The 13,509-nt window shown below is 51.2% G+C and overlaps 4 protein-coding genes across 4 annotated transcripts; 3 read left to right on the top strand and 1 right to left on the bottom strand.

The window, feature by feature from the left end:
* Positions 1–2,310: 2,310 nt before the first annotated feature.
* On the top strand, positions 2,311–4,167 carry N7468_003464 (uncharacterized protein; the record flags this gene model as incomplete). Its single annotated transcript, XM_058472761.1, has 3 exons — positions 2,311–2,326; positions 2,448–2,806; positions 2,839–4,167. The coding sequence occupies 3 exons, from the start codon at positions 2,311–2,313 to the stop codon at positions 4,165–4,167; spliced, it is 1,704 nt and encodes a 567-aa protein (XP_058331764.1).
* A 1,326-nt stretch (positions 4,168–5,493) lies between these two features.
* N7468_003463 (MARVEL domain-containing protein) lies at positions 5,494–6,217 on the top strand (the record flags this gene model as incomplete). Its single annotated transcript, XM_058472760.1, is given in 2 exon segments — positions 5,494–5,635; positions 5,649–6,217. The coding sequence occupies 2 exon segments, from the start codon at positions 5,494–5,496 to the stop codon at positions 6,215–6,217; spliced, it is 711 nt and encodes a 236-aa protein (XP_058331763.1).
* Positions 6,218–6,736: 519 nt separating this feature from the next.
* Positions 6,737–8,554, bottom strand: N7468_003462 (uncharacterized protein; the record flags this gene model as incomplete). Its single annotated transcript, XM_058472759.1, has 3 exons — positions 6,737–8,140; positions 8,215–8,390; positions 8,443–8,554. The coding sequence occupies 3 exons, from the start codon at positions 8,552–8,554 to the stop codon at positions 6,737–6,739; spliced, it is 1,692 nt and encodes a 563-aa protein (XP_058331762.1).
* A 3,833-nt stretch (positions 8,555–12,387) lies between these two features.
* N7468_003461 (uncharacterized protein) lies at positions 12,388–12,939 on the top strand (the record flags this gene model as incomplete). Its single annotated transcript, XM_058472758.1, has 1 exon — positions 12,388–12,939. One exon carries the CDS (start codon positions 12,388–12,390, stop codon positions 12,937–12,939), a length of 552 nt encoding a protein of 183 aa, XP_058331761.1.
* Between the last annotated feature and the right edge of the window lie 570 nt (positions 12,940–13,509).

The following is a 13,509-nucleotide window of genomic DNA, read 5'->3' as shown; positions in this document are numbered from 1 at the left end:
GGGGACAAAGAGGAGAGAACAATTGCAATTTGTAGTGGAATCTGTAGCACGGCGTCACGAGGCTCATAATAGAGCCCGAAGACTACATAGTCTGACAAGGAGAAGCAAGATTGGCGGGGGTTGCAGAGAGAAAGAGAAGGAGGAAAAGTGCCGGAACGGGACTCCAAAACCACTTTCGCCCGTCCTTCCCCGCTCTCGACGCCTCTCGACGCGCGAGCCCTGTGGTACAGCCCTGTGGTACCTCCCTTCCGTGTTTCCCCCTCCTGGCTGCTGTCGCTTTGCGATTTCCAAGGCTGTTGGCTGCTAATTTGCTTCCCTGGGCAATTCTTGCGTTGATTGATTCCAGATTTGATGCTGACGTGCGCGGCAGAATGTCCTTTTCTGTCTCAGTGACTCCTCATTCCTGCGCCCCCCATTTCGCTTCAACCCGCCCGGCAAGATCAGAGATTCAAAGGTTCCTGGCACGACGTCGCCTGTTGCATTCTTGCCTTTTTATCATGTCATTAATCCTCCTCCGATCATCGATAGTCGAACGCGCGCTTCGAGAAGATGCCATGAGCTTGAAGGGATCTCATGGACGGCCGCACAAATGGATTCCGCGGAGGATAACGCAAATTGAAGCAAATTCGCGTCGCCTTGCCAGGATTGGTAACACTCTGCTTGAGCATTGCGGGTCTTGGATGAATGAGACCCATCCTTGGCTCTGGCCTTGAAGCGTTTGGTATGTTCTGCCTGTCAAGTACCTTCCTTTTCTGGAGCAGGACAATTGCTTCAATGCAAGCGCCGTCAACCTCAGGTTCACCACAAGGATTACAAGTCATTGCTTGGATATTACAACAGATGATTGGCAGAGAGTTGAGCTTCAGCGGTGTTTCGATCGTACGCAAGGCGCTCAGAAAGGGGAGCTACCTGGCTGCAGTCTATGCAGGTACAGCTCTGACCACTTTGATCCTTTACTGGCTAGCTATGTGCCGTACCAGAAACCCTTGAAGATCTGGTCACTCCACATGGGCTCGACCAGGCTCTACTAGGCCCTTCGAAGCTTTCGAAGTTGACTTATAGAGGGGGCACAGACACGTTTTCCATGTAGGTTCCTTATGCAAATCCAGCGAATGAAAACCGAAGGCGGAATGCCTTCGGTTGAAAATGCGTATTAAAGCTGTATACCAGCAAGGCAGCCCGCTACAAGCGCACTTTCTAGTAAGGGCAGTAACATGATAATTGCTTTGCATCTAGCTGATAACGAGTTACTATGGGCGAATTACGTACTCCCGTATTGTATGTCTCTTGCCAGTGTCTTTTGTGCCATCTTCTCATCACCATGGTGTCGTGGTAGTCGCTCGATTGATGAGCCGTACAGGGAGCGTGGGCGAAGGGCCGAGGACTATACTGCTAGATATCAACACGTAGCCTAGAGACCATACCAAACACTTCCTCACGAGAACAAGCTCGTATGCTACCTCTGAAGCTTCACAGTTGACGAACAAGCACAACTCTGATTAAGCTATTTCTCGCGTGACGTGTTGGTACTATCGCAGGCAGGTATCACAGCTCGGCAACTGGCGAATAATTCAGACGAAGCCTTCACTGCTAATGAACTGCTGAGTATTCGTGTAGTAGACTTGGGCCATATAAGTGACAGAAGGATGTCCGTTCATGCATACCGATTTAACGTGCAATCCTAGAAATCAGTATTCTCTGACTATAGCGCCAAGGTACCCTTCTGCAAGCGTATGATGCGTAATGCCGCCTTCCCCCACGGCCGGTTAGGTGCCCCAGGCCTTCCTAATAGGGTTAGTGCACAGAGCGATCCCGAATTCCCGTGACTCGCTGGTCTTTCGCTTCACATCACCCCTCCGCATCATCGTTGATTCTCCGTACCTTGTTTTTGTGGCTCGAATCGGCTTCCATTGTGAGAGCCGGCAGATCTATATAAATTCTCCCCCGCACGCCCTGTCCCAGACTCGGCCAGGGCTGATCAATATCTTTTGATTGTGGGTATGCTCTCATATTCCTCTCCGTGTGAATGCCGAAGCACGAGGATAGATGTCCTGTGTTCTTCAGCTCCTGCTAGGGTCATCAGGGCCTTGATCCCATCTTATCCCTTCAAACCTGGCTGACGTGGTCTTCACAGGTCTCTATTCCCACAATCATCGCTCCTCCCCGAACATCTTGATCTGATCTCCTGTCCCGCTGGCTCGTAACAATATCGGTGGAGGGGGACTACAAGGAAGAGAGGAAATCGGGCTAGCTTGCCTCACCTCCACAGACTTTGGTTGTGGTTGAGGCCGAGTATCGAGAATCAGCATCATGACTGCTGCCCTGAGTATGTCTTGCTCATATAAAGGATATCCGTGTCCAACTTGGTTGGACCGTCATGGCTTGACGATGCGGAGAAAAGCCTGTTGGTTACTCAGTTACTGACGTGGTTTTGTAAAAATGTGTAGATGGGACGTTCAACTCGGCCCCTGACACACCGTCTCCCATTTACCCCGATCGTTTGATTCGTCCTCTGCCAAAACGAACCCTCCGCTCTCGCCTCTCCACCGACGCGGCCGACACCATCCTTTACCCACCCACCCCGCCCGCATCCCAAATCTTCTACGGTGTCTCTGGCGATTCGGACGAAGCTGTGAACGACTCCAAGGTTTATGTGCAGCAGAACCTTGAGGCGGAACGACAAGAATTGACGCCAGAAGCTGACCCTCACCATGCCTTTGATCAAGCGCTAGAGCTGGAGAGCGGAGACGAGGACGGTCCAGCAGTGGTCCGTCGAAGTGCTGGATTCCGGACTTCGGCGTCACCGGTGCCTAGCACGCATCACCCTGGTGGCAGTAGAGACCGTCCCCCCAAACCCCCGCTGGACCCGACGGATACGACGCTTTTGAAAACACCAATAACAAGAAGAAACGGAAAATCCCCACCCCAGGTAACCTAGGTGGGCACCACTCAACATTATCGCCAGAGTTTGCAAACATGGGCTTGTCCAACTCACGCGAGCCCTCTGCAGCACCGAGCGAAGGAATGGATACCGGAACACTCCACGGAACTGGGAATCCAGGATCTCCCGTCACCAGTGGGATCTCGGGGTCGGGCAGGGGTCGACTGGGTCGTTTCATTCCTCGAAGCACCTCCAGTCGAACTCCACTGTCTGCAAACGCCCAAAATGCGTGGATGACTGCTCGCACTCCAACCCGGCGAGATGGCTTGATGTCGTCTCCCGGCCCTTCAGGTAGTTCTCCCCAGCCACCACGCCGGGAAGATGAAGATTTTGTGTTTGGTACTGACGGTTATCATTCCGAAGGCGAGCCTTCTGACCAGGGCATCATATCCACTGCGATCGCCAACGCCGCTTCCCTCTCTCCTCCCACTCGTGGTCTAAGCAATGTCAGTCTTCTGGACCAAGAGAACACCACCCCCACCAAGACGCAGTTTACCTTCACATGCGAGTCCGATTCATCGAAAGGGATGGCCATGCAGCGAATTCCTTACTCCGTTCCCAACCGGTCTCCGACGTCACCGCTTGCTCCCGCGTCTCACAATCCCCGAGGCTTCTCTGCCCAAGGCACACAAACAAGTCCTAGCATAGCTCCAAACGGACCTCCAGGCTCCCAACCTCCAGCGGAAGGAGATCAAGCTCCTTCGACTCGTAAGAAGAAACGGTCACCAGCCACCGTCTATGCGATGGCTGCTCGTCAGCGCAAAATCCAACAGCAGTACACCAACATCCATCACCCTCCCAATTTGGAAGATATCTGGATCTGCGAGTTTTGCGAATACGAAAGCATCTTCGGCCATCCCCCAGAAGCTTTGATACGCCAATACGAGATCAAAGATCGAAAGGAACGAAAGCGACTGGCAGAGAAGAAGCGACTCTTGGAGAAGGCTAAGATGAAGGGCCGTAAGACCAAGAAGGCCCCGAAGAACTCAAGAGGTGCTCCCCACGGAGGCTACGACCGCGCCTCTGTCGACCATTCTTCCGCAACGGGGTCTGGGCTTCACGAGGATGAGTACCACGAATATGAGGAGGAGCCTGAGACCCCGGTGTCTAAGCCTCCTTCGCCAACCTCGCTGAAGCCGTCCCTCCCACCCCCGGGTAATCCAAAGGTGTTCCCAGGAACCAACGTTAAGGGCTCCGCAGATGCTGGGGCAAGTCGGCCGGCCTGACCACCCCATCTGTAGAGCATTCTGTGGCCCCCTTTCTTTTACGTTGCATTCTGGTTATTGATAGTTTCATGGGACGGCGTTTCGGCCATTATTTGATGATTTCGATGTTCTGAATCTGCTGTCACGACTGCATTATGGAAATTCCCCTCTCAAGCATTGCATGGGCTGGCAAGCATCGGGGTCGACTAAGTCTTTTTTTTTTCGTGATGGTGTAATTTTAATGTCCGTGAGCCAATTACGGCAATGTGCATATTCCAGCTCACAAGTGCTATGCCGTAGATCGTATCCCATTATGAAACATGCGATATGCCGGAGAAGGAGGTCGTTAACGGAAGTTCGACTCTTCCAAGTGACAGTCAGATGCGGGGAGAGTCTTTGTTCTGGACGCCTCTATTATTAGGCTTCTCCGCTGGCCAATAGCAGCTCGAACCAAACTTCCTTCTTCTGGTCTAGCCAATAAACTTAGGCTGATAGGAATGATTGGCTGTCAGCCTCCCGTTCATAGTTGCGCTGAAACCTTCGATCATCCTGACTTTGGCGCGCGCGACCCGAAGCGCCTACTCCGCTCAAGCTCTCTTAATAGTCGTTGCCGATTTTAGCAGATGAGCCTATTTCTGTCTTGCAGAAGTAGCCAGCTGTTTCAAGTCCCTGCGTTATTCCCCAACTACTGGCAGCTGGCCACTAGTCAAGGATTGACGTGGTGGAGATTCTTGCTAGAGCCGCCAGCCTGGGCAACGCCAATAGTCAGAATGAAATCCTGAGTTTCATGTTAGGCCAGAACGGCCCAAAGCAGAAACAGACCTCATTGTATTTTTGTCTGTAGGGCTCCTTGGTAGTTCTGCTTTCTCTTCTATAAAACAATCATACCCTCTTACTCCTTACTGAAACCAGCAACGACTTTCTTTTGTCTCCGCCAGCTTAAACGGGGTTTCATTTTTCTTTTCCGTTCTTCTACATTCACGCGATCTCTTTCAACAAAGCTTATTCATTCACGCAAATTTAAGTCATCCTGGCTGATGACCTGAATATCCCCCATTAAAGCTTCTATCATTCACGCTCTAGCTTCGCAAATTCTGGCCCGGGCGACCAGATCCACATTCTCTGGAACAACTTGCACATTGCATTCACGACTTCGCTGGTCAATTCAGACCCTAGCCCTCTATATATTTTCCTGAAGAACTCCCCACGCTGTGCGTCTGCTTCTTCATCACCTGGTCCTCGACATAGATCCTCACTCTCTGGATCCTTATCCACCTGGTCCCCTTCTCAACCTTGGAAACCATATCAAACCATTCATTGATAATCTCCCGATAAACAACCGTCAAGATGTTCGCCGCCATCAAAATCGCCAAGTTTGGCATCCAGAAGATCTCCGACCGTAAGGCCCAAAACCAACAGGCCCAATACCCCAACTACCAGTACCCTCCGCCCCAGCAATACCCCATGCAGGAGTACCCCCCCGGGCTTCGTCCCGGGCACAGATACCCAGTTCGAAAGCGCTCCACCCAAGCGCAGCAACAAAATGGGCATGTTGACCACCTTCATCCGCTTCGTGCAATTCGTCCTCGCTCTTACCGTCATGGGCCTCTACGGCACCGACGTCCGCCACGACCACGAGGACAAGCACACCTGGCACGCAAAATGGGTCTTCGCGCTGATCGTCAGCTTCTTCGCCTCCGTGACCTCAGCCGCGCACCTGATCTTGCCCTTCTGCATGTCCCGCACGAGCACCTTCGCGAGCCCCAAGCTCAAGATGCCCCAGTTCGCCTGGGAGTTCGTGCTCTGCATTCTGTGGCTGGTGCTGTTTGGCATCTTCGGCCGCATGTATATCGGCGTCTATCCGGATGAGGACTCGAAGAGTAAGCGTGGTTCGGACAACACTTCGGATACGAGTAGCCTTGGTGATGCGAGTAAGATTACTCGAATGCGCCATGCTGTCTGGTTTGATTTGACGAATCTTATTTTGTGGGTGTTTACCGCGGCGTTGGTGTTGATGAGCTGGTTGAAGAGCCGACGTGCCGCCCCTGTGCCTGATTTCGAAAAGGTGTGAGGTTTCAGGATCTTGCGGGTCAAGATTGCTTGAGGCTTTTACCTTCGTGTACCATCTTGCGGTTCGGAGGGGAGAGAGGGTAAGTTGGCACTGCTTGCTTAGCTACTGGATGTTTATCTCTCTGTTTCTCTCTCTCTCTCTTTTTTTTTTTTGGTTTCGTTTTGATATGGTGTTGGTGTTAGCGCATTTATCAGAGGCTCCTAGCAAGTACCACCATGTAAAACTGTTCTTTTCTATCTTCATCTGCAAGCTTCCTAAAATACTCGGTCTGATTTGTATTCTTCTAAGACTGAGTTTGTACTTGATATGAGGGGGTAAGAAGTATATCGGCTAAGTAATACGGAGAAATGAGTCTCAGACAAGGCTGTCGGTAGTCATAGAGTAAAATACCCGCTCTCATGGATGAAAAATGTCACAGCACTTGTAGATAGCAAGCGGTGATCCCGAATGATCTAAGGCCCCTTTTCCGAAAAGGTGGACGTCCCTGCCCCCCAGCTTGCCACAATCAAGGATCGTCCATCACTTAGGGACCCCGTTCATGATTGCTTCAAGAAAAGAATCCGTATGCGAAGGATCAGACCGAGAAAGCATATCGTCAGTCAGAAATAACGGCTCTCTCTGAGCAAAAGGAGCATTCTGGTCTTGTTCAGAAGCTGTTGCGGAAGCCTCCTCCTGCCCTTCTAGTTCCTTCTGAATAGCAGCAAAGCGCAATTCGGACTCCGGCGTCGGCTCTTCCTCTTCAAGGCGCGCTTTCTCCATCTCCCGCGCGAATCGAGACCGGAAACCGGGCTGCACTAACGGCGTATTCGATGGCTGCGGGTGCGCTGTCGAATCTGGGCCCTGGAGCATCCAGGACTCAAGGTAGCCCGCTGGCACGCGAGGCGGACCTGCGTTCGAAACCAGGTGCAGCGGTGCGTCGGGAAGTTTGATGCGTTCCACAGGGACGGGGTTGCTGAAGATCTCGACCAGAGTGTCCAGCATTTTCTGTGGCATGGGGACACGTCGCAAATGAGGCCACGGTGCGAGATCATGGTCCAGGGGGGTTACGGGTTGAGGCGTGGGTGGCGTGTCCTTGGGGTTAGATGTACTGGGATCCTGGGTTTCAGTTTGGAGCTTGGAATCCTGGCTGGGTCCGGCACTAACCGTTTCTATTCCCGGAGAAATGACGGGATCGGTCTTCGCAGACATGGAGTGCACAGGGGGAGATCCTGGTACCTGGGTGGTAGAACTTGCAGTTGCTAAGGTCGGCTCAGTTGGTGTCAGGGGATTTTTGGGCTTGGCTCGGATTGGGATGGTTAGCTTAACGGCCAGAGGGTCAATTTCGCTTTCTGTCCAGGAGGTGGCACGGCCTGAGGGCAGGGAAGCTGGAGGTTGGGGATGAGGAGGGGTGATCTCTGGGCCAAGTCCATCGTTGATTCCATCATCCGCGTCAAAGAAGGGATCGAAGGAATCTGCAGGGTTGAGAATGACAAGATCCTCGGGGTTATTTTTGGATGTGGATTGGTCCATTGCTTCTATGTGGCCGTCTGGGATTTCTCGTTTCTTCACGTTTTCTATGCTTTCCCTTCTCTCCCGCGTCGGTGTCTTCAGGAAAGATGATTGAGATGATTTACGGCGGTTGAATAATGGGCGGCGACGGAACCCCTTGGTTGTGCGGGGACCTGCAGTTTGTGCACGCTTGGGTGCTTGTCTTGATGGGGGGCTCTCCTTGGGCTGAGTGGTCACGATATCTGGAGGTGGTGAGTTCGAAGGGCCTAAGGTTATCTTTTCTCCGTCTGGCTTTTCGAGCAGCAAGCGTGCAGACTTGTGGTAAGGCTCAACAGGAACTGTGTTTGGCTTTTTGAGAATGGGATGGATGGTTTTTGGCACCTGATCGATGGGGTCTGATGTAGGCTGAGTGGCAGGGATAGGTTGTGGAGAAGCCTGTTGACTGCTTAGCGACGAACTCATGATAATTGTGGGGTATTAAGCGTAGTCACGTTATCAATTAGACCTACCTTCAGTAACCCTACTGGCTGTAAAGGTTCGTTGGATATGATCCGTGTGATCAGTTGGTCCAAGCCTTGAACGTTAATCTGTTGGACCAGCTTCTCGGTCCCCAGAATACGCCAGAAAAGACTTTCAAGCCTGCAATCCTTTCCATCTTTGCTTGCCTGGCGTGAAGTCGAGAATGCTATGAGTTCATGTTAAGCTGCAGTGCACATCTCCTTTGTTCTAAGGCATACCTTTCCATAATTTTTGGATAGAATCCTTTCCCACTAACTCTGTTCCTTTCAAATTTCCAGGATATGGGACTTGCGATACAGCAACCAGGCTGCTTGGGATCTTTTGCATCATCCTGTGAAGGCGAAAAGTATCCTGCCGAGAGGCAAGTGGCAGAATGTGCGCAACTATTGACCTATGTGAATCAACACAGGATGCTCCAGGGAAAGCTCCAGTGCTCAGAGCATCCTATGGTGAAAGAAAGAAAGACGGGAACTTTGGACAACAGCGGACAACAGCGGAAAAGTGAGAAAGCACAAGCAGAAAGAGCGCAGGAAGCTGAATAGCCTCCCCTCCCCTCCCAGGCAGAGAGGCACTGACAAGGGCAGGGATTTGCGATACCTGGGGCCAGTTATAGCAACTCAACCGAGCCGGGCAACGACTATCTTCACAAAATGAAGGGGTTGCATGATCGTGGGATACAGGGTGGGGGGCTTTTCCGGATACTGGGAAGTGGAATGTCAAGATTGCCGAGACTGCAAGAACAGCTTTTCAGGTCAAAAGTCTTCAACGGAGGTCTACTCCTGCTGATGGTACTTTGATGATATCAAGAAGCGCAGAACCACGGTTAGCGCAGCGGCGACTCCACTTCCAGAGCCGAGAGACATGAATCATGACGGAATTGAGAAGCGGCAGTTCCTTTTGTAGGTCTCTGGCATGCCAAGCCTGGAGCTTTTTTCCCCGGGATATGCGGAACCAGCAGGGTTGGGCTCCTTCCTAACAACCTAGCGCATGAGCTTCTGCTTTTCACCCGCCTACGAGCCCACTAGCCTACTTTTGCGAAAGCCACAACGATGGGGAGTAGGGCTAGCACACATTTGATCATTTCTTGCGGGTTAGAGCGGCTGTCATGACAAATCCCCGTCCCAGCCCCTACGGGGCGACCTCTTCATTGCATTCCGATTTTGCCCCTTGCCTGGCCCACAGGTTGGTCAAGCCCTGTTAGCTTATGATGGGATAGGTGACACAGGAGGTCTATATATAAGGTCTACGGCTAAGTTCTGAACACTAGAAGCTCCTAGAATGGGCCACTGTCCCTTCTGGGCCGGGAATAAGCCAGGCCAAGCAATTATCCGTGTCGTCTCTTTCATTCTGGATCATCAGGTGGTGCTGCACCCATCCGTTGTGGAGAAGAGGAATCTCCGAATGCAGCCAGATACACCAATGGAATGCTTGGTTTCTCGAAGACAGATCCAATGTATCCAAAGAGGATGAACCATTCATGATCCCCATTTCCCCGCATCGGCGCTCCACCGACCCACTGCGGATCAACCGTGCGGAGAAAGCTCTATAGACCTTGGGAAGCTGGATGTAGAATGGTTTTTACAAGGATGTGAAGCTCAGATACTCTAGTAGCGAGACTCGCACATAGAAGACATTGAGTTTCGGGTTACTAGGTACCAAAGCTAACTTTTACAAGGTTATTACATGTAGTGGATAGGTACTATACTGTGACGAGAGGCTGTAACGAGATCGAGCAGAGTCACCCGAGTGGTATCACAAAGCAAAAGTGGGCGGAAAGGAGGTCAAACTGGTGATCATGCAAGAAATACTGGAAGGAGAATACTGAAAATAAATAAATTTGATTGTTGCAGGGGTTGAACCGCACACCTAGGGAAATAATTTTTTGTGAGGGAATATGACAAGACGGGCAATGATGTACTGTATTATTGTATTCCAGACGTCTAAAACACTCTGTAATTTATTTTTGGTCCTTTGGATTCGGACCCACTTTGATATTCTTCAGCAACTTCTTGAGCTTCAAAACACCAGCCATAAAGACCATCTTAACAAGCTCACCACCACTAGTTAACTATGAGTCCTTTTAGAAACAAAGATATTCGAATAATGCATGAAGCTAAAGGAAAGAAAAAAAAATCCCTCGATGCGTCCACGGAAGCAAGATGCCCAGCTTTCTCCCCTAACCTACTCCCCCAAGTTAGGCCAGGTCTTCTACTTGGCAGCCGCTTCTCGATCCCCCGCCACGTTGGGGATGGAGGGTGTCTAGAGGGTTGATGTGCTATCCATGTTCCGAGTCGCGTAGACACGTACTACGTTGTTCCCAGATCATGCCAGCAGGGATGAGTCCACTAGACCACCTCCGCGAGGGGGCAGAAGACAGATAACTTTGATTGGTTATAGCCTTATCTGGTTCATTGTAGGTAGTTACTCTCAGCTCCGTCCTTTCAATTATCCTGCTCTACCCAGGTCTTTTCCATGGATGGCCCCTACTGTTTACCGCACTGCCTTCTCCTTTCCCTGGGTTTACTCTTGTTAGATCACCCACGCGCTGCCCCCTATATTGGTCTACTACCACTAGAGTGCACAATAATCTCAGAGGTGTTTTATTGCTACCCACGTATATCTTCGAATAGGTCACGAATGTCTCTAATATTGTCACGTAGTATTGGCCGACACTATCATTGCCTTTTAGACCCGGTCACTCATCCACAAACCAATTCTAACATAACAACAGCAAAGAGTTATAACACACCACTCTGGTGAGGCTGTCAGACATTCCGACGCTCCTCGCGCAGCTTCTTTCCCCGCTCTCAGTGTCTCTGCTTCATCTTCACGTTACCCCTGATCCCTCCCCACCCCAGCCATTATACACCTTTGCTCGGCTCTTCACTCGGCCTTACAGATTACGTTCCAAGTACAACCTGCCTTCAGAGCCACAAAGCTCAACACGTAATTACACGTGTTTTAAGCTGTTGAACGCCACCCACCCACTAGCATTCTCATCTACAATCCCCTCATTTTCGATCACGTCTTGCCAAGCAAAGAACGACAAACAGCCCAAAGAACCAAGCTCCAGGCCTTTCGAAGGCCATTCTGCCCGTACAGACAAAAAGTGCGGAGATAACTTGCCCTCTAGACAACGAGGTGCTTTCGCAGCCTGTCTCCGAGGGACGTGGCGGAGAACACTTCAAGCGGACCCTCGCGCAGTTTATCCTCAAGAACAAGGCCAGCCTGCTCTCCAAGAGCGTGCATGGGTTAGGTCTTGCCATGGCGAAGATGCTTGTATCCTCTAGCCTGATCTGGCTATTGTCAATCTGAACAGTACATGTGGATCTGCAAGATGAGCTATTTAGTTGATTCCCAGTCTAGTATCTAGATGCATGACCTGTTTTTGCAGAAGCAGAGTCACCACTATTGGCAAAGAAGCTTATGGAGCAGATTCGCATCGAGAATCCCGAGTCTGAACGTTCACAGATCCTGCTCAGCAACAGCCGCTTGCACGCCAGGTGCTCAGATGAACCAGCATGCCGAAGACCATCGCCCACTACGACTAGATAAACAGCCACGGCCGTCGACAACCTAGTACCATCGGTGCGATCCACTGAGAAATTCGATGCCATCAGCTAACCATTCGACCGCATGCAGAAGCTCTGGGGAGTAAACGCGCATGGCACCTATTTGTTCGCTGCGGGTGTGGCTAAGCATACAGAATGGAAGCACCCAGCAGGCTCGTCATGGTCTCTATGTCCGGGATCTATCGTCAATCTACCGCAGCCACGGACAACTTACAATGCGTTTAAGGCAGCCACTTCACAGCTTTGCTGGTTGTTGAATGGGCCGCTCATGGTATTCGTTTCAATGCCATCAGTCCAGGGTATATGATGCACCCTCTAAAGATTTTCGGGGATGCACACATTATGCCACACATCTGGTATGAGCAAGTGATTCCTCCGAAGTACCCGTAAGATCCTAGACCAGAACTCCCAACTCTCTGAACAATGGACATCGTCGATTCCTGTCGGCAAGATGGGCGTCCCTTCGAGATCTGATGGGGCCTTTTTTTGCTTAGCGGTGCGTCGAAAATACCACGGGATCCGAGCTCCGGGTAGATGGCAGATATACTTGTACCTGAGCAGATCCGTGCACGGATACCTGCATGACCTACAATGACGGTTTGTTACTGTTTCGACAGCATGAAGAATACAGACCAACCGAAAGATGTTCCTCGATGCCATCTCAGTTTCTTTGCCGTTCTTTTAGCCTGGTATCCAGTCAAGCCACACTCTCCGAGGTTACTTAAGGGTTATTATAGCTCTAGCTGCAATAGTCTAGCCAGTAAACAGTCTCTGCCCTCTGACCGTGGACATCGAAACCAGCGAACCCAGCCCGGACGGCAATTACCGATCAACGACTTTCCACCAACGCCAGCTGCACACCCTCGATCCATCCTGAAAACGTCTATAGTCAGAAGCCGTACCTTCTCTTTAGGCCGCCACCGTCCTCTACGGTATCAGCACAGTCGCCGAGGAAGAGTATGCCAAGTCGGCGGCGTCCACTACAGCTATGACTCCTACAATGAAACGGCGTACACGCTCCACTTGAACAATATTGCGCACAGCCCTGAGGCTGCCACAGTAGCTCGTACCCCGGAAGCTATTATGCTAAACGGTCTAGATATGCTACCGAAAATAGCAGCATGTGGTCCTGATACGCAATGATTGACTTGGCGCGCTCTTCCGTGCGAATCCCTCGAGGGAGGCGTACAAGCTTATTTTCAGGCACCTGACCACGGGGAATTTCCCGGTTCAAATGGATTAACAGGCTGAGATTGTTGGGAATTTTGTGTATTTTAGCGACAGCGCACAGAATCTCTGCGTGCCTTTTAGCGAGGATGGAGAGAGGCTCGGGCGTGTGAGGGTTGCTGCGCGGTTGGATAGCGCTCCGGATGATTGGGTTGGCCTTGTTAATACTGTTCGGAATGCAGATGTTGCGCAGCCGAGAAAACATCTTGCGAGGATCATGCCGGATGGAGGAAATGCTTTGTGCGCTGGCGGCAATGGGAGCGAATTTACTGGAAACCCGTTTCAATACAGATCGTGGATAGCTGTGATTATGTTCCTGGGAGTGGAGGGCTTGCGAGTAAAGTTCTATTGCTGGGAAATACGAGTGTTGCTCATGGCGGATACTAAATTGGGCTCTTGGTTTCATCATGCTTATTTTGAGAGGAGTCACCCGCTGGACGTGTTGGAGAAACCATTTGAAGCATGGATATTTGGGCTATTGGGGGT

The sequence above is a fragment of the Penicillium chermesinum genome (genome assembly GCF_028974085.1).
Source record: "Penicillium chermesinum strain IBT 19713 chromosome Unknown utg000003l:1.0-5111272.0:1.0-5115320.0, whole genome shotgun sequence".
Lineage (NCBI taxonomy): Eukaryota > Fungi > Ascomycota > Eurotiomycetes > Eurotiales > Aspergillaceae > Penicillium > Penicillium chermesinum.
Note: the sequence above shows the minus strand (reverse complement) of the source record. Positions and strands in the feature narration are given on the sequence as shown.